Here is a 20,006-nt window from a genome sequence, read left to right as displayed (position 1 = left end):
AATACCCTTATGTCGGAATGAAGGCATTGAGAGCCTGGCTGGGAGCTGGGAAGAAAGGCAGGAGGTACCTTCACTCGGAAACTTTGTCCCAGTCTACGCCAATCCCCTTCATTCCCCCCCTCTCAATCCCATCGATTCCAATTCATTGCCAGTCTGTAATTCCAGGTATAGTTGCTCAGGACCCCTGGCCACAGAATCCCAGGATTGAATACTTACTTGGCCAGAGCAGATGGAGATCCCGATCGGTGGAAGTGGACAATTTGCCATTTTCCATCACGTCGGTGCCAGATCCGTGTCTCCTCGGACTGGGCGGTGCGTGGGATCCCGCTGCTGTCTATGTACTGTGTGATGCGGATGTAGGCAATGCAGGCAGCTTCATCCCCAATCAGGTGGATGTGGGGGTTCAGAATGGTAGTGTGCACTGGCTTGTTGTTCTTGGACCACACTGGAAACCGAAATAAAGAATTGTCAGCCATTGTGAGCACACAGCTGGGAATTCAAAATCAACCTAGTGAAAGCTTGGAGGGTGGGGAGAGGTTGACACAGAATGTTGTGTGGCCCTCCAAACAAGACAGCAACAATATAGTGTACTTGTATAGAGATGTAGGGCTGCATTCGTATAGTGCCATGTATGTCTCAGGACTTTGGTGCAAGCTGTCAATAAATTAGTTTCTGATGTATATTCATTGCTGGACACTGTGCACAGTGAGCCTCCACTGATAGCGAGGTGGTAACAGCCAGATTACCTCTCTCATTGTTAATGACGTGGGTCAGGGATAAACATCGGCCATCAGGATATTTTCGCCACCCTGGAGAAATCCACCGCTCTCCTTTAAGAAATAGTGTAAAGGGATTGGAGAGGTCAGCTGGTGTCTCAATTTGATGTCTGATCTGAGAGATAATCCCTGTGATAGTGCAGGACTCCCTCAGTGCTGAGTGTCAGTCTGTCTCTAGGCTGAGAGTTGACCCACTGACTGCAGAGATGGGGTGCTACCCACTCAGCCATGACGCCAGGCCATAAGGATCAGACCAACATCATGGGGATTAATGAGAGGGACATCGTACTTCACAAATCAACTGGAATTTTTTGAGGATGCCTCTCATAGAATTGATAAGTAGGACAGAATGAATGTGTTTTACTTGAACTTTCAGAAAGCTTTCAATATGGTCCCACAACAAAAAGATTGACATGTTCAGTAAAGGGCATGGGATTGGGGTAATGTACTGACATGTTTAGAGGATTGGTTAGGAGACAGGAAACCAATAGTAAGAATAAGCACGTCTTTTTCTGAGCGGCAGGTAATGAGTAGTAGGGTACTGCAGGGATCAGGGCTTGGATCCCAGCTATAATGTATATATATATTAATGATTTAGATGAGGGAACTAAATATAAATCTTCTAGTTTGCAAATAGCATAAAGCTGGGTGGGAGGGTAAGCTGTGAGGAGGATACAGAGAAGTTTCAGTGTGTTTTGGACAACTTGAGTAAGTGGGCAAATGCATGGCAGGCTAAATATAATGTGGATAAATATGAGGTTGTTCATTTTGTCAGCAAAACCCAGAAGGTAAATGATTATCTGAAAGGCAATAGATTGGGAAACAGGGAGGTGTAATAAGATCTCATTCACCAGTTGCTGATATTAAGTGTGCAGGTGCAGCAGATGATGAAGAAGGCAAATGGTATGTTGACCTTAAAGCAAGAGGATTCAAGTACAGGGTCAGGGATGTCGTGATGCAATTATGCAGGGCCTTGGTGATACTACATCAGGAGTATTGTGTGCAGTTTTGTCTCCTTATCTGAGGAAGGATGTTTTGGCAATGAGGGAGCACAGCAAATGTTAACCAGACTGACTCCTAGGAGGCAAGACTTACATATGAAGAGAGACAGGATTGGTTATGACTGTATTCACTGGAGTTTAGAAGCAAGGGTGGGGATCTCATAGAAATCCGTAAAATTCTATTACGATTAGACAGGGTATACACAGGAAGGATGTTTCCGATGACCAGAGAGTCTAGAACCAGGGATCACACTCTAAGGATGCGGAGCAAGTCATTTAGGACTGAAATGATGAGAAATTTCTTCAGTCAGTGTAGACCCTGTGGAATTCTCTGCCCCAGAAAGTGGTTGAGGCCAAAACATTGTGTGTTTTCAAGAAGGATTGAGATATAGTTTTTATGGCTAAAGGGATCCAAGGATATGGGGAGAAAGTGGGAATAGGGGACTGAGTTGGACAATCAGCCATGATCATATTGAATAGTGGAGCAGACTCAGAGGGCTGAATGGCCTATTCCTGCTCCAATTTTCTATGTTTCTGTGTTTCACACCCTTTAAAAACTGCAGGAATTAAGACATGGCGCTCATTACAGAGCAGAGCTTCAGTAGGGGCTTCACCAAATCTGTAAGGGCTCGGTATCACAATGGGTTGGGAATTTACTGACTTGGACATCATTAAAGACTTTTATTGTTGGCCCGTATTGAAGTGAACAGCTGAAATGCATTGATTTAACTCACATGGAACAAGAATGGTTTCTTACAATTCTCAAAGTAGAATCTGTGAAAATCGAGTCCCTCCACCAGGTTTCCCAGTGCCTCGGGTTCAAACGCAGTGACCCCAGGGTCACACATCTTCCTGAAAGATCAACAAATTGAAACAGTGAGGGTTCACCTCTCTTGGCAAAGGAACCAGCAGACCATGTTGGAAGTACACCAATCAGCATCCATTGAAAAGATGACACAACGATGTTGAGAGGAAGTGATAAACATTGGCTATGATCTGTCATAGTGACAGGAAGGAGGAAGAGGTAGAAGAAAGCAAGGATAGAAGGAGGCATGGAGGGAAGATCAGATAAAGGAAAAGATGAGAGGATGGCAAAAATGAGGGATGGGAGGTGTAAAATGGATAGAAGGGAGGAACAGATAGAAGAGGACAATGGTAGTAAAGAAGATAGTGATGGATGGTAGCCTTCCAGCACCAGGATAGGATAGAGAATTGAAAATCTACATTTGACCAATTTAACATAAGATCCCAGTTGTAACTTCTCAGCATTATTGATCCATGGTTTCTGTTCGGATGACTATTTCAAACCTTTTGCATAATTGGTTTAAAACAAAAGCAAATGTTTTGATTGGGAAAGTAACTTACGTGTATGCCTCAAAATCACCATTGCTAATGGCTTCAATCAGCTGTTCTGTAGCTTTGATAATCTCTTGTTTACGCACTGCAATTAGCACAGAAAGAGTAAGACTGAAATGACACTCATTGACAACACACACATTACCTTTAAAAGATGTGCATTCTACATACTGTGTACTGGAGTTGTAGGGTTTGAGGTTAGAACAATTCCAACCCTTCCTTGCAATCCCAATAAATCATCCTTACATTTTTCCATTAATATATCCCTATAACTGTCAGCCATTTCTCTTGCTGTCTCTCCCTCCATCCATTCACAGCTCTCTGTATTCATTCCTCCCATCATCAATTCCTCCATTGATTCCTCCCACTATCCGCACTTCCTTTTCTTCCTGTCCATGGATTTCTCTCTTTATCCAAACATGCCTCCATCTCTCCCTAGTCCTTTGATCTCCATCGTTCTCCACCTGTCTCACTTGGTGCCTATTGTAGATTGTCCTCTCATTACTCAGCGCATCTGAGCCCAGTAGTAACAAATAACAGGGGAGAACTTGAGTAGCGTTGTTGACAAAGGGCATGTAATCAAAGCATTCTGTAATCAGAAGGTGTGCTAGACCAGTAAGAAACAATAGCTCTAATGGGGAACAGTAGATGCCTGGTCCATTCCGTATGGCACACCTCAAACAATTGAAGATGATCTGCCAACCTATCAACACTTCTTTCTTTTGCAGTATAAATTGTTGTTCCCTTTGAAACTTGACATTCTTCTCTCTGTCCTGATGGGTGCAAGTTGAAAAGTTTTGCCAAATGCCTCCTTTTTCCAGCAGTACTTAATAGTAAAACCTAGGCTTCAAGTCCCCAGCAGTAGCTCAGCTGCAGGAGGCCTGTCCAGTCTAGAGGGGACTGAATTAAAAGAATCACCAGGGTCAGGTGGCGTCATTGAAATGGGAAGTGATGTCCTAGCAGCATTACGCCAACTGTTAATCCAGAGACTCATGTAATGTCCTGGGGACCTGGGTTCAAATCTCACCATAGCCAATGGTGGAATTTCAATTCAATAAAGGACTGGAATTAAGGGTATAATGAATTCATTGCAAATTGTCAGAAAAACCCATCTAGTTCATTAATGTCCTTTAGGGAGGCAAACTGCCAGCCTTACCTGGTCTGGCTTAAGCATGGCTCTTAACTGCCCTCTGGGCAATTAAGGATGGGCATTAAATGTTGGCTAGCATGTGAATGAATTTGAAAGAGTGTGCAAGACATTTTAACTCTAGGACAATTAGGTCTTGGTCATGCCAGTAAGGGCTTGTACACTGCAGTAGACAGGGGGAGCAAGTTTAGTCAATTTTATTTTCTTAACAGTGTTTTCTCCAAGTCCAAAACCAAGCCTGTTTTGAAAACAGTTTTCTTCCTCTGCTGAATTTCCACTCAGATCCATTTGCAAAGGCTGCCATGAAACTATCATATTGCACTTCAAAATATAATTTTCTTTTCAAAAAATTCATTGCTTTGATAATATTCCTTCTGAAGATTACTAATTTGATAAATTTTGATTAATGCAGCTGGAATTAGATTTGTTGTAAAAAAAATAAGCTTTTTATACCGCTCAACTACCCTTGAGTAAGTCAATTTCAAATGTTTGAAAGTGACATCTTAAAAAAATTCCAAATCGTTTTCTCATGCGACTAATCAGTTCCTTAGTAAATCAAAGGAAAGATTAATACCTTTCAAAATTAACATGCTCTACCCAAAATATTTAACTTAATCTTTGAACCTTCATCAAAGGCCTAAAACATGGACCGTTATCAGAATGTGCGATGCTAATGAATTCACCCTGATGGAATGGACAAAATTTCAAAATCACTTCTGTGATTTCAAAATCACAGAAGTTTACTGAGCAGGAGGAGGCCATTCGGCTCAGTTATTGAGTATCATCATTTCATGCGAACCATTTGCTTTTCCCCCCATACCCTTGCATGTTATTTCTATCCAATAATCATTCACTGCCCTCTGGCATGCCTCAGTTGAACCTGTCTCTATCAAACTTCCACACCATAACCTCTCGCTGAATGAAAAACTTTTTGCTCCCTTCACCGCTGTGTCTTTTGCAAACCACTTTAAGTCTTTGACCTCCTGATCTCTTCCTTGTATGAGTAGGAACAGTTTCACCCCATCGACACAATCCACTCTGGATTTTGAAAACCTCCAAAAAATTTCCTTTCAAACTTCTTCTCCCCAAGGAGGACAGTCCCAACTTCTTCAATCTGTTCCCATAACTAAAGTCTCTTATCCTTGTAAACTGGATTTGTGAGGATGGGGCCCATTGCTTGGGTGATTTTTCTAAATTAGCGCAAAAGTTTACAGACATTTGAGAGGTACTGAAATCAAATTGTGGAAAATCTCCCGTGATCTTACATTCCAGTGGTGCCAAAACTGAGAAAACTGTGTTAAAAATATCAGCGCAGTGCAGCGTAAAGTGAGCTGTAATCAAGGTTTCTCAGTTCTGACTCCCACACAAATGGAGCCATTCTCCCTGTGTCCATTGTAGAATCATACTCCTTTCTCTTTGTGGCTCACCTTTTGTATCTTCATCTTCAATAGTAGTGTTTGTGCTCTCCGAGGACTCCTAAATTAAAGGCACAGAGCTGTTACAATGGGAAGTAACCATGGCAACATGCTGATCCCAAATCCAAAACAGTTACTGCCACAGATGACAAAGTGTGGAGCTGGATGGACACAACAGGCCAAGCAGCTTCTTAGGAGCAGAAAAGCTGACGTTTCGGGCCTAGACCCTTCATCAGAAAAGGGTCTAGGCCTGAAACGTCAGCTTTTGTGCTCCTGAAATGCTGCTTGGCCTGCTGTGTTCATCCAGCTCCACACTTTGTTATCTTGGATTCTCCAGCACCTGCAGTTCCCATTATCTCTGATCGGTTACTGTCACAGCACAGGATGGGGCACATGCTACAGTCTAAGGTTTTATATGCAGAAATCACAATGGAACTAAGCAATCTTCTACTGAGGAGATGTTCAGGAAAGAGTCAGGGTTACGGTAGCACAGTTGTAAATGTTGCTGGATGATTTATTTCTAGGCCCAGACTAATCCCCCAGTGAGGCTGGTTCAAGCCCTGCCACAAAAAATTGGAGGAATTTAAACTTAATTAAACAATCTGGAATCAGGGGCCATGAACTGAATTGAGATGGACTTTGTCTTCATTTTTGACTTTTTTCAGTAGAGACAATTTGCCATGAAAATGGTGCCAGAGTATGACGATGTAAACACTGACAAATGACAATAAATTACTATTTTGTTCTATTCTAACATTAACATATGGAAACAAAAGAACAAGGAACAACTGTAGGCCACTCGGCCCGTTGAGCCTGTGATGCGATTCAATATGTTCATGGCTGACCTGATCTTGACCTCAACACTACATTCCTGTATACACCCAGATAACCTAGGAATCACAGAATCTCTACAGTGCTACCTCACAGTGCCAGGGACCTGGGTGTAATTGAGGACACAGTACAGAGGTTCATCCCAAAGAAAAGAAAGAATATCCAGAGTGGGATTAGACAGCCATGGCTGACAAAGGAAGTCAGGAAATGTATCAAAGAAAAAAAGACAGCCTATAAAGTGGCCAAGAGCACTGGGAAATCAGAAGATTGGGACGGCTACAAAAACAAACAGAGGATAACAAAGAGAAAAATAAGGAAGGAGAGGATCAAATATGAAGGTAGGCTAGCTTGAAATATTAGAAATGACAGTAAAAACTCCTTTCAATACATAAGAAACAAACGAGAGGCAAATGAAGATATTGGCTGCTCCAAACTGACGCTGGAAGGCTAGTGATGGGAGATAAGGAAATAGTTGAAGAACTTAATAAGTACTTTGTGTCAGTCTTCACAGTGGAAGACAGGAGTAGTGTGCCAACAATTAAGGACGGTCGGGGGCAGAGTTGAGTACGGTAGGCATTACAAAAGAGAAAGTGCTAGAAAAGCTAAAAGGTCTAAAAATTGATAAATCTCATGGTCCCGATGGGCTACATCCTAGAGTTCTGAGGGAGGTGGCTGAGGAAATAGCGGAGGCTTTGGTCATGATCTTTCAAAAGTCACTGGAATCAGGGAAAGTCCCAGATGATTGTAAAATTGCTGTTGTAACCCTCTTGTTTCAGAAAGGATCAAGGCAAAAGATGGAAAATTATAGGCTGATTAGCCTAACCTTGGTAGTTGGTAAAATTCTAGAATCCATTGCGAAGGATGAGATTTCTAAATTCCTGCAAGTGCAGTGTCAGTTTAGAACAAGTCAGCATGGATTTAGTAAGGGGAGGTCATGCCTGACAAACCTGTTAGAATTCTTTGAAGAGGTAACAAGTATGTTAGACCAGGGAAATCCAGTAGATGTTATCTATCCAGACTTCCAAAAGGCCTTTGATACGGTGCCTCACGGGAGGCTGCTGAGCAAGGTGAGGGCCCATGGTGTTTGAGGTGAGCTACTGGCTTGGATTGAGGATTGGCTGTCTGACAGAAGGCAGAGAGTTGGGACAAAAGGCTCTTTTTCGGAATGGCAACCGGTGACGAGTGGTGTCCTGCAGGGTTCAGTGTTGGGGCCGCAGCTGTTCACCTTGTATATTAATGATCTGGGTGAAGGGACTGGGGGCATTCTGGTGAAGTGTGCCGATGATACGAGGATAGGTGGATAGGCAGGTAGTACTGAGGAGGTGGGGAAGCTGTAGAAAGATTTAGACAGTTTAGAAGAGTGGTCCAGGAAATGGCTGATGAAATTCAGTGTGAGCAAATGTGAGGTTTTGCACTTTGGAAAAAAGAATACAGGCATGGACTATTTTCTAAATGGTGAGAAAATTTGTAAAGCAGAAGTACAAAGGGATCTGGGAGTGTTGGTCCAGGATTCTCTAAAGGTTAATTTGCAGGTAGATTCTGTGATTAAGAAAGTGAATGTAATGTTGTCGTTTATCTCAAGAGGGTTGGAATATAAAAGCAGCGATGTGCTTCTGAAGCTTGATAAGGCTCTAGTTAGGCCCCATTTAGAATACTGTGTCCAATTTTGACCCCACACCTCCGGACGGACATACTGGCGCTAGAGCGTGTCCAGCGGAGATTCACACGGATGATCCCTGAAATGGTAGGTTTAATGTATGATGAATGGCTAAGGATCCTGGGATTGTACTCATTAGAGTTTAGAAGGTTGAGGGGAGATCTAATAGAAACTTACAAGATAATGTATGGCTTAGAAAGGTTAGACGCTGGGAAGTTGTTTCTGATAGGTGGGGAGACCAAGACCTGTGGGCACAGCCTTAAAATTAGAGGGGGTAAATTTAAAACGGAAATGAGACGACATTTCTTCAGCCAGAGAGTGGTGGGCTTGTGGAATTCATTGCCGCGGAGAGCAGTGGAGGCCGGGAAGTTAGATGCCTTCAAGGCAGAGATCGACAAATTCTTGATCTCACAAGGAAACAAGGGCTACGGGGAGAATGCAGGGAAGTGGAGTTAAAAAGCCCATCAGCCATGATTTAAATGGCGGAGTGGACCTGATGGGCCGAATGGCCTTACTTCCACTCCTATGTCTTATGGTCTTATGGTCTAATGGGCCCAGGTTCGATTCCAGCCTCGGGCGACTGTGCGGCGCTTGCATATTCTCCCCATGTCTGTGTGCGTTTTCTCTGGGTGCTCCCACAGTCCAGAGATGTGCAAGTGAGGTGGTTTGGCCATGCTAAATTGCCCGTAGTGTCCAGGAATGTGTGGGTAAAGTGGATTATCTGTGGGAAATGCGGGGTTACAGGGATAGTGTAGTGGGATGGGTCCAGGTGGGGTGCTGTTCAAAGGGTTGGTGTGGACTTGGGCTGAATGGCCTGTTTCCACACTGTAGGAATTCTATGATATTATGTGAAGATATACTAATCTGAACCTACTTAATGACTTTAACTTTACATGGTTCAGTACATCGTTTCAGTGCAGGAGGAGATGTTAAATGGACAGTTCTACTGAGGCAGAGGAGTTTCTCAGAATCATTGTTCTTCCCAAGGTTGGCTCTGAATCAGATAAACAGCCACACAGCACATTATACAAGATAATAAAATGTGAGGCTGGATGAACACAGCAGGCCCAGCAGCATCTCAGGACCACAAAAGCTGACGTTTCGGGCCTAGACCCTTCACCAGAGAGGGAGATGGGGTGAGGGTTCTGGAATAAATGGGGAGAGAGGGAGAGGCGGACCGAAGATGGAGAGAAAAGAAGATAGGTGGAGAGGAGAGTATAGGTGGGGAGGTAGGGAGGGGGTAGGTCAGTCCAGGGAAGATGGACAGGTCAAGGAGGTGGGATGAGGTTAGTAGGAAGGAGATGGAGGCGCGGCTTGGGGTGGAAGGAAGGGATGGGTGAGAGGAAGAACAGGTTAGGGAGGCAGAGACAGGTTGGACTGGTTTTGGGATGCAGTGGGTGGAGGGGAAGAGCTGGGCTGGTTGTGTGGTGCAGTGGGGGGAGGGGACGAACTGGGCTGGTTTTGGGATGCGTTGGGGGAAGGGGAGATTTTGAAGCTGGTGAAGTCCACATTGATACCATTGGGCTGCAGGATTCCCAAGCGGAATATGAGTTGCTGTTCCTGCAACCTTTGGGTGGCATCATTGTGGCACTGCAGGAGGCCCATGATGGACATGTCATCTAAAGAATGGGAGGGGGAGTGGAAATGGTTTGCGACTGGGAGGTGCAGTTGCTTATTGCGAACCGAGCGGAGGTGTTCTGCAAAGCGGTCCCCAAGCCTCCACTTGGTTTCCCCAATGTCGAGGAAGCCACACCAGGTACAATGGATACAGTATACCACATTGGCAGATGTGCAGGTGAACCTCTGCTTAATGTGGAAAGTCTTCTTGGGGCCTGGGATGGGTGTGAGGGAGGAGGTGTGGGGGCAAGTGTAGCATTTCCTGCGGTTGCAGGGGAAGGTGCCGGGTGTGGTGGGGTTCGAGGGCAGTGTGGAGCGAACAAGGGAGTCACGGAGAGAGTGGTCACTCCGGAAAGCAGACAAGGGTGGGGATGGAAAAATGTCTTGGGTGGTGGGGTCGGATTGTGGATGGCAGAAGTGTCGGAGGATGATGCGTTGTATCCGGAGGTTGGTGGGGTTGTGTGCAAGAACGAGGGGGATTCTCTTTGGGCGGTTGTGGCAGGGGCGGGGTGTGAGGGATGTGTTGTGGGAAATGCGGGAGACGCGGTCAAGGGCGTTCTCGACCACTGTGGGGAGAAGTTGCAGTCCTTGAAGAACTTGGACATCTGGGATGTGCGGGAGTGGAATGCCTCATTGTGGGAGCAGATGTGGCGGAGGCGGAGGAATTGGGAATAGGGGATGGAATTTTTGCAGGAGGGTGGGTGGGAGGAGGTGTATTCTAGGTAGCTGTGGGAGTCGGTGGGCTTGAAATGGACATCAGTTACAAGCTGGTTGCCTGAGATGGAGACTGAGAGGTCCAGGAAGGTGAGGGATGTGCTGGAGATGGCCCAGGTGAACGGAAGGTTGGGGTGCAAGGTGTTGGTGAAGTGGATGAACTGTTCGAGCACCTCTGGGGAGCAAGAGGCGGCGCCGATACAGTCATCAATGTAACGGAGGTAGAGGTGGGGTTTGGGGCCCCTGTAGGTGCGGAAGAGGGACTGTTCCACGTAACCTACAAAGAGGCAGGCATAGCTGGGGCCCATGCGGGTGCCCATGGCCACCCCCTTTGTCTGTAGGAAGTGGGAGGAATCGAAAGAGAAGTTGTTGAGGGTGAGGATGAGTTCGGCTAGGCGGATGAGGGTGTCGGTGGAGGGGGACTGGTCGGGCCTGCGGGACAGGAAGAAGCGGCGGGCCTTGAGGCCATCTGCATGCGGTATACAGGTGTATAGGCACTGGACGTCCATGGTGAAAACGCCAACTCTCCGACACCACCTCCTACCGCCCCCTCGATCATGGCCCCACACCCGAGCACCAAACCATCATCTCCAACACCATTCGTGACCTCATCACCTCAGGGGACCTCCCACCCACAGCCTCCAACCTCATTGTTCCCCAACCCCGCACGGCCCGTTTCTATCTCCTTCCCAAAATCCACAAACCTGTCTGCCCTGGTCGACCCATTGTCTCAACCTGTTCCTGCCCCACCAAACTCATCTCCACCTATCTGGACTCCATTTTCTCCCCTTTGGTCCAGGAACTCCCTACCTACGTCCGTGACACCAACCACGCTCTCCAGCTCCTCCAGGACTTCCAATTCCCTGGCCCCCAACACCTCATTTTCACCATGGACGTCCAGTCCCAATACACCTGTATTCCGCATGCAGATGGCCTCAAGGCACTCCGCTTCTTCCTGTCCCTCAGGCCCGATCAGTCTCCTCCCCCGACACCCTCATCCGCCTAGCCGAACTCGTCCTCACCCTCAACAACTTCTCTTTCGATTCCTCCCACTTCCTACAGACAAAGGGGGTGGCCATGGCCACCCGCATGGGCCCCAGCTATGCCTGCCTCTTTGTAGGTTACGTGGAACAGTCCCTCTTCCGCACCTACACAGGTCCCAAACCCCACCTCTTCCTCCGTTACATTGATGATTGTATCAGCACCGCCTCTTGCTCCTCAGAGGTGCTCGAACAATTCATCCACTTCACCAACACCTTGCACCCCAACCTTCCGTTCACCTGGGCCATCTCCAGCACATCCCTCACCTTCCTGGACCTCTCAATCTCCATCTCAGGCAACCAGCTTGTAACTGATGTCCATTTCAAGCCCACCGACTCCCACAACTACCTAGAATACACCTCCTCCCACCCACCCTCCTGCAAAAATTCCATCCCGTAATCCCAATTCCTCCGCCTCCGCCGCATTTGCTCCCACGATGAGGCATTCCACTCCCGCACATCCCAGATGTCCAAGTTCTTCAAGGACTGCAACTTCTCCCCACAGTGGTCGAGAACGCCCTCGACCGCATCTCCCGCATTTCCCGCAACACATCCCTCACACCCCGCCCCTGCCACAACCGCCCAAAGAGGATCCCCCTCATTCTCATACACCACCCCACCAACCTCCGGATACAACGCATCATCCTCCGACACTTCCGCCATCTACAATCCGACCCCACCACCCAAGACATTTTTCCATCCCCACCCTTGTCTGCTTTCCGGAGTGACCACTCTCTCCGTGACTCCCTTGTTCACTCCACACCGCCCTCCAACCCCACCACACCCGGCACCTGCCCCTGCAACCGCAGGAAATGCTACACTTGCCCCCACACCTCCTCCCTCACCCCTATCCCAGGCCCCAAGATGACTTTCCATATTAAGCAGAGGTTCAGCTGCACATCTGCCAATGTGGTATACTGCATCCACTGTACCCGGTGCGGCTTCCTCTACATTGGGGAAACCAAGTGGAGGCTTGGGGACCGCTTTGCAGAACACCTCCGCTCGCTTCGCAATGAACAACTGCACCTCCCAGTCGCAAACCATTTCTACTCCCCCTCCCATTCTTTCGATGACATGTCCATCATGGGCCTCCTGCAGTGCCACAATGATGCCACCCAAAGGTTGCAGGAACAGCAACTCATATTCCGCCTGGGAACCCTGCAGCCCAATGGTATCAATGTGGACTTCACCAGCTTCAAAATCTCCCCTTCCCCCAACGCATCCCAAAACCAGCCCAGTTCGTCCCCTCCCCCCACTGCACCACACAATGAGCCCAGCTCTCCCCCTCCACCCACTGCATCCCAAAACCAGTCCAACCTGTCTCTGCCTCCCTAACATGCTCTTCCTCTCACCCATCCCTTCCTCCCACCCCAAGCTGCACCTCCATCTACTACCTACTAACCTCATCCCACCTCCTTGACCTGCCCGTCTTCCCTGGACTGACCTATCCCCTCCCTACCTCCCCACCTATACCCTCCTCCCCACCTATCTTCTTTTCTCTCCATCTTCGGTCTGCCTCCCCCTCTCTCCCTATTTATTCCAGAACCCTCACCCCATCCCCCTCTCTGATGAAGGGTCTAGGCCCGAAACGTCAGCTTTTGTGCTCCTGAGATGCTGCTTGGCCTGCTGTGTTCATCCAGCCTCACATTTCATTATCTTGGATTCTCCAGCATCTGCAGTTCCCATTATCACCAGCACATTATACAGATGACAGTAATTTCCAAACTCAAAACAACTGTTCCCTTTGAAAGCAACTCTAACTCCCTGAACAATCACCAGTCAATTTTCTTCAACTAGGTCTTTGAAATAGTTGTCAGGGAAAGAGTTGATGAGGTGGCGCTCCTGATGTTTTGCTTGTGGTCTGTCATCTCAGCCCCAGGAAATCCCTGCAGGAGTTCCTCAGGGCATTGTAAACTATCCTCTTCAATATTTGCTACTGCTGCTTTAACAAACTACCTCCCAGTATAAGAGATAGTAGGAACTGCTTGATGCTGGAGTCTCAGATGACAAGGTACAGAGCTGGATAAACACAGCAGGCCAGGCAGCATCAGAGAAGCAGGAAAGCTGACGTTTCGGGTCTGGACCCTTCTTCAGAAATGGGGGAGGGGAAGGGGACTCTGAAATAAATAGAGACTGGGGAAGGCAATGATGGAAGGTGGATAAAGCAGCAGATAGGTGGAGAGAAGACGGAAGGGACAAGGAGGCGGGGATGGAGCCGGTAAAGGTGAGCATAGGTAGTGAGTTGGGATGGGGGCTGGTCTGTTGGGAGGTAGGTGAGAGGGATGACAGACAGGTCGAGGAGATGGGGATGAGGCCAGTAGGTAGGAAGTGAGAGTGGGGATTGGTCAGTGAGGAGCGAGGAGCGGACAGGTGGGAGAACAGAAAAATAGGGCAAGGAGGCGGGCTGGACTGGTTTTGGGATGCAGTGGGGGGAGGGGAGATTTTGAAGCTTGTGAAGTCCACATCGAGATCATCGGGCTTCGGGGTTCCCAAGCGGAATATGGGGTGCTATTCCTGCAGCTTTTGGGTAGCATCGTTGTGGCACTGCAGGAGGCCCAGGATGGACATGTCATCCAGGAAGTGGGAGGGGGAGTTGAAGTGATTCGCGACTGGGAGGTGTTGTCATTTGTTGCGAACCGAACGTAAGAGTTCCACAAAGTGGTCTCCAAACATCCACTTGGTATCCCCGATGTAGTGGAGGCCACCACAGGAACAGTGGATACTGTACACCATATTAGCAGATGTGCAGGTGAACATCTGTTTAATGTGGAAGGTGTTTTCGGGGCCTGGGATAGGGGTAAGGGGAGAGGTGTAGGGGTAGCTGTAGCACCTCCTGTGGTTGCAGAGAAAAGTGCCAGGGGTGGTGGGGCTAGGCTACACCTCCCAGTCACAAACCACTTCAACTCCCCCCACACTTCCTGGACGACATGTCCATCCTGGGCCTCCTCCATTGCCACAACGATGCCACCCGAAGGCTGGATGGAACAGAAACTCATATTCCACTTGGGAACCCTGCAGCGCAATCGTCTCAATATGGACTTTACAAGCTTCAAAATCTCCCCAGCCCTGACCTCATCCCAAGACCAGCCCCTCTCATCCCCGCCTCCTAGACCTGTCCGTCTTTTCTCCCACCTATCCTGTCGCCCCATCTCACTGACAATCCCCACCCCCAATTCCTACCTACTAGTCTCTATAAGGCCATTAGACCATAAGACATAGGAGTGGAAGTAAGGCCATTCGGCCCATCAAATCCAATCCGCTATTTCATCATGGCTGATGGGCATTTCAACTCCACTTCCCTGCACTCTCCCTATGGCCATTAATTCCTTGTGGAATTTATCAATCTCTGCCTCGAAGACATTTAATTTCCTGGCCTCCACTGCACTCCGTGGCAATGAATTCCACAAGCCCACCACTCTCTGGCTGAAGAAATGTCTCCTCATTTCTGTTTTAAATTTACCCCCTCTAATTCTGAGGCTGTGCCCACGGGTCCTAGTCTCCCCGCCCAACGGAAACAATTTCCCAGCGTCCACCCTTTCTAGGCCATACATTATCTTGTAAGTTTCCGTTAAATCTCCCCTCAACCTTCTAAACTCTAATGAATACAATCCCAGGATCCTCAGCCGTTCATCGTACGTCAAACCAAGCATTCCAGGGATCATCCATGTGAATCTCCGCTAGACACGCTCCAGGGCCAGTATGTCCTTCCTGAGATGTGGGGCCCAAAATTGGACACAGTATTCTAAATGGGGCCTAACTAGAGCCTTATAAAGCCTCAGAAGCACATCGCTGCTTTTATATTCCAACCCTCTTGAGACAAATGACAACATTACATTCGCTTTCTTAATCACAGACTCTACCTGCAAGTTAACCTTTAGAGAATCCTGGGCCAACACTCCCAGATTCCTTTGTACTTCTGCTTTATGAATTTTCTCACCGTTTAGAAAATAGTCCATGCTTGTATTGTTTTTTCCAAAGTGGAAGACCTCGCATTTGTTCATGTTGAATTTCATCAGCCATTTCCTGGACCACTCTCCTAAACTGTCTAAATCTTTCTGCAGCTTCCCCACCTCCTCAGCACTACCTGCCTGTCCACCTATCTTCGTATCATCGGCAAACTTCGCCAGAATGCCCCCAGTCCCTTCATTCAGATCATTAATGTATAAAGTGAACAGCAGCGACCCCAACACTGAACCCTGCGGGACACCACTTGTCACCGGCTGCCATTCCGAAAAAGAGCCTTTTGTCCCAACTCTCTGCCTTCTGTCAGACAGCCCATCCTCAATCCATGCCAGTAGCTCACCTCAAACACCACGGGCCCACACCTTACTCAGCAGCCTCCCATGAGGCACCTTATCCAAGGCCCTTTGGAAGTCTAGATAGATAACATCCACTGGGTTTCCCAGGTCTAACATACTTGTTACCTCTTCAAAGATTTATAACAGGTTTGTCAGGCACGACCTCCCCTTACTAAATCCATGCTGACTTGTTCTAATCTGACCCTGCACTTCCAGGAATTTGGAAATCTCATCCTTCACAATGGATTCTGGAATTTTACCAACAACGGAGTTTAGGCTAATCAGCCTATAATTTTCCATCATTTGTCTTGATCCTTTCTTAAACAAGGGGGTTACAACAGCAATTTTACAATCATCTAGGACTTTCCCAGACTCCAGTGACTTTTCAAAATCACAACCAAAGCCTTTGCTATTTCCTCAGCCACCTCCTCAGAACTCTAGGATGTAGCCCGTCGGGCTCAGGAGATTTATCAATTTTTAGACCTTTTAGCTTTTCTAGCACTTTCTCTTTTGCAATGCCTACCATATTCAACCCTGCCTCCTGACTCTCCTTAATTTTTGGGACACTACTCATGTCTTCCACTGTGAAGACTGACACAAAGTACTTACTATGTTCTTCAGCTATTTCCTTATCTCCCATCACTAGCTTCCAGCGTCAGTTTGGAGCGGCCCAATGTCTGCTTTTGCCTCTCGTTTGTTTCTAATGTATTGAAAGACGCTTTTACTATCATTTCTAATATTACTAGCTAGCCTACCTTCATATTTGATCCTCTCCTTCCTTATTGCTTTCTTTGTTATCCTCTGTTTGTTTTTGTAGCCTTCCCAATCTTCTGATTTCCCAGTACTCTTGGCCACTTTATAGGCTCTCTCTTTTTCTTTGATACATTTCCTGACTTCCTTTGTCAGCCATGACTTTCTAATCTGCCACCCTGGATAATCTTTCTTTTCTTTGGGATGAGCCTCTGTACTGTGTCCTCAATTACACCCAGAAACTCCTGCCATTGTTGCTCTACTGTCTTCCCCGCTAGGCTCTGCTTCCAGTCGATTTTCGTCAATTCCTCTCTCATGCCCCTGTAATTACCTTTATTTAACTGTAACACCATTACATCCAATTTTGCCTTCTCTTTCAAACTGCAAACTGAACTCTACCATATTACGATCGCTGCCTCCTAAGTGTTCCCTTTTAAGATCTTTTATAAAGTCTGGCTCATTACATAGCATTAAGTCCAGAACAGCATGCTCCCTTGTGGGCTCCATCACAAGCTGTTCCAAAAAGCCATCCTGTAAACATTCCATGAATTCCCTTTCTTTGGATCCACCAGCAACATTATTCACCCAATCCACCTGCATGTTGAAGTCCCCCATGATCACCGTGACCTTGCCTTTCTGACATGCCCTATCTATTTCCTGGTGCGTCCTGCGCCCCTGGTCCTGATCACTGTTAGGAGGTCTGTACATAACTCCCATTATGGTTTTTTTGCCTTTGTGGTTCCTTAACTCCACCCACACAGACGCCACATCCTCTGACCCTGTGTCATTCAGGGCCATAGATTTAATTTCATTCTTAACTAACAAGGCAACCCCGCCACCTCTGCCCATCTCCCTGCCTTTTCAACCCCACCTCCTTGACCTGTCCGTTTTCCCTCTCTACCTCCCTCCTCACAGACCAATCCCCATCCCAACTCACTACCTACACTCATCTTTACTGGCTCCATCCCCACCTCCTTCTCCCTTCCATCTTCTCTCCACTTATCTGCTCCTTTATCCACCTTCCATCATCGCCTCCCCCTCTCTCTATTTATTTCAGAGTCCCCTTCCCTTCTCCCATTTCTGAAGAAGGGTCCAGACCTGAAAAGTCAGCTTTCCTGCTCCTCTGATGCTGCTTAGGCCTGCTGTGTTCCTCCAGCCGTTGTGATCCCAGTTTACTTCAGCTAGCTCAGCTTTCGCACCCCCATTTGAATTTAAAATACTAGTCCTTAATCCAATTCTCTCTCTCTCAAACTGAATGTACGAGTCCAGTCACATAACCATTACGATACTATCTCGTTCGGTCACTCTCAGGTCAGCACCCACCAGCTTTTGGATTCAAGCTGTAACTCACATTGTAGAAAAGAAAAAGGGATAAGTTGACATTCTTGGGATGATCAGCATGCTTACCCAAAATATATAGTCCAACCTGAGCACAGTATGATCCCACCAAGAGCACTGATTGGTTAAATTTGTTGCTTTTTATGAAATATTGATTCACTGGAGGTACACATTGCCGATTGCAGCTTAGAGAGTGGTGAGTTTCTGCAGACACAGCGACAGCAAGGAGGGGGCATTCAAGCGGGGTGAATATTCGTCAACACCTGCATAGGCTAATTCACTGTAACGTCTCCCTTGAAATCAAACATTGTGCCCTGGGTGAGTTTTCTTTTTGTTGACATCAAGTCAGAAATTCGGTCATTTTAGAATTGCAGTCAGCAGCTGTTTAGAGGTCTAAAAAGATAGTATAAACATGGCCAGTACTTCCTTTGGTCTAGACAGTTAAAGGGTGATCTGAGCGAGGCGTCGAAAATGCTAAAGAGATTTAGAGGGTTACGTGGCACAAAGGTGCTGAAAAGGAGCTAAAGTGCAAATCAGCCTCAATTTGACTGAATGTAGGGCTGCCAACTCCCCTGGTTTGTCCCAGATTCTCCAGAAATTAAGAATGATTCTCCTGAATTTACTGTGGGCCATCCTAGAAATTATTTGTTGGATCTTGATAGAAAAAGTTTGCCCTTTCCATCCTATGTCTCTTGATTGTTACAATATTGGAACTGGGGGTGGTGGTGGGGTTTGGAGACAATTTTAATGTTTTTATTTGTGAACAGGAAGGGTTGAGAGGGATAGGGGCCAAATGCTGGCAAATGGGGCCGGATTAATTTAGGATATCCGATCGGCATGGAAGGATCTGTTTCTGCACTGTACATCTCTACGACTCTATCCCTCTCTCTGAGACAGTACTGTGGTCATCAAATGACAGACTCTCCAACAATGTAAACCACAGCTTATCTGAATGAGACCGAAGCCTGGGGGTGGAATGGTCAAATGTTGGCTATGAGCTTCTGCCAAGCATCTTCTGAGTCTCTTAGAGAAATCAGTTGATTGACTGTTTTAGTCCAAAGTCCAGTTGCTCTGGATGTTGGCCATTTGGTGGGAAGGAGTTACAAAGGCACTCAGGGGAACTGGGTGACCAAGTCTTGAAATTTCAATGTCATCCTCTTGATATCCCCAAATCAAACATTGCCTTTCTCCCTCATGGAATTGTAAGTAGTGCAAAACAGAAGGCAGCCATTCGGTACATCAAGCCTGGCTTTTTCTGTTCCTCTTTTTAGTAGACCCATCCAGCTAGTTCCACTCCTTGGCTGTCCTGCATGACTTTGCAATTCTTTTCTCTTTCTGGACATTATCCAAACCTCCTACTGAATCACAAAGTGCCACGCTTTTGGACAGAGCATTTCAAATTTGAACCACTCACGAGCCCTTGTTCCCTTGTTTGTCAGGGATGTGATTACACTGGAAGGGGTGCAGACAACATTCATGAAGAGGTTGCCTGGGATGGAGCATTTCAGGGACGAAGAGAGGCTGGATAAGCTGGGGTTTTTTCCTTTGGAGCAGAGAAGGCTCGGGGGAATGTGATAGAGGTGTATAAGATTGTAAGGAGCATAGACAGGGCGGACAGAAAGCTGTTGTTTCCCTTAGTTGAGGGGTCATAATTTTAAGGTGAAAGGCAGGAGATTTGGAGGAAAAACTGTTTCACAGAGGGAGCTGAGGTTCTGGAATGCACTGCCTGGGAGGGTAGTTGAGGCTGGTAACCTCACAACCTTCAAAAAGCACTTGGATGAGCACTTGTAGTGTCATAACATTCAAAGTACGGGACGAGCGCTAGAAAATGGGCTTAAACAGATAGGTTGGTGCAGATTCAATGGGCTGAAAGTCCTCTTTGCTCTGTGACTCTATCAGTGCAATACCAGGCTTTCATGCTAATGAGGCCGAATTGTTTCCAGAGATCTTGGAGACAGAGACAGGAGAAATTCAAGCTGAAAATTGCTTGTTAAAAGAAGATCAATGACGGTTTTGGGCAGCCACCATTAATTGTCACAAAGGAAATTCCTGTAAGCACAACATCA

At 47.0% G+C, this 20,006-nt stretch overlaps 1 protein-coding gene across 1 annotated transcript in view; it reads right to left on the bottom strand.

Moving 5' to 3' along the window:
• LOC125458180 (calcium/calmodulin-dependent protein kinase type II subunit alpha) overlaps positions 1 to 20,006 on the bottom strand; it is a 230,534-nt gene that overhangs the window by 4,379 nt on the left and 206,149 nt on the right. The window contains exons 14-17 of the mRNA XM_048543163.2: positions 5,708 to 5,756; positions 3,143 to 3,218; positions 2,535 to 2,629; positions 217 to 445 (exon numbers count right to left, since the gene is read on the bottom strand). Coding sequence (XP_048399120.1) covers positions 217 to 445; positions 2,535 to 2,629; positions 3,143 to 3,218; positions 5,708 to 5,756 — 449 coding nt within the window. The remainder of the gene's footprint in view (positions 1 to 216; positions 446 to 2,534; positions 2,630 to 3,142; positions 3,219 to 5,707; positions 5,757 to 20,006) is intronic.

The sequence above is a fragment of the Stegostoma tigrinum genome, chromosome 13, assembly GCF_030684315.1.
Source record: "Stegostoma tigrinum isolate sSteTig4 chromosome 13, sSteTig4.hap1, whole genome shotgun sequence".
Lineage (NCBI taxonomy): Eukaryota > Metazoa > Chordata > Chondrichthyes > Orectolobiformes > Stegostomatidae > Stegostoma > Stegostoma tigrinum.
This window is presented reverse-complemented; position numbering and strand designations above follow the sequence as displayed.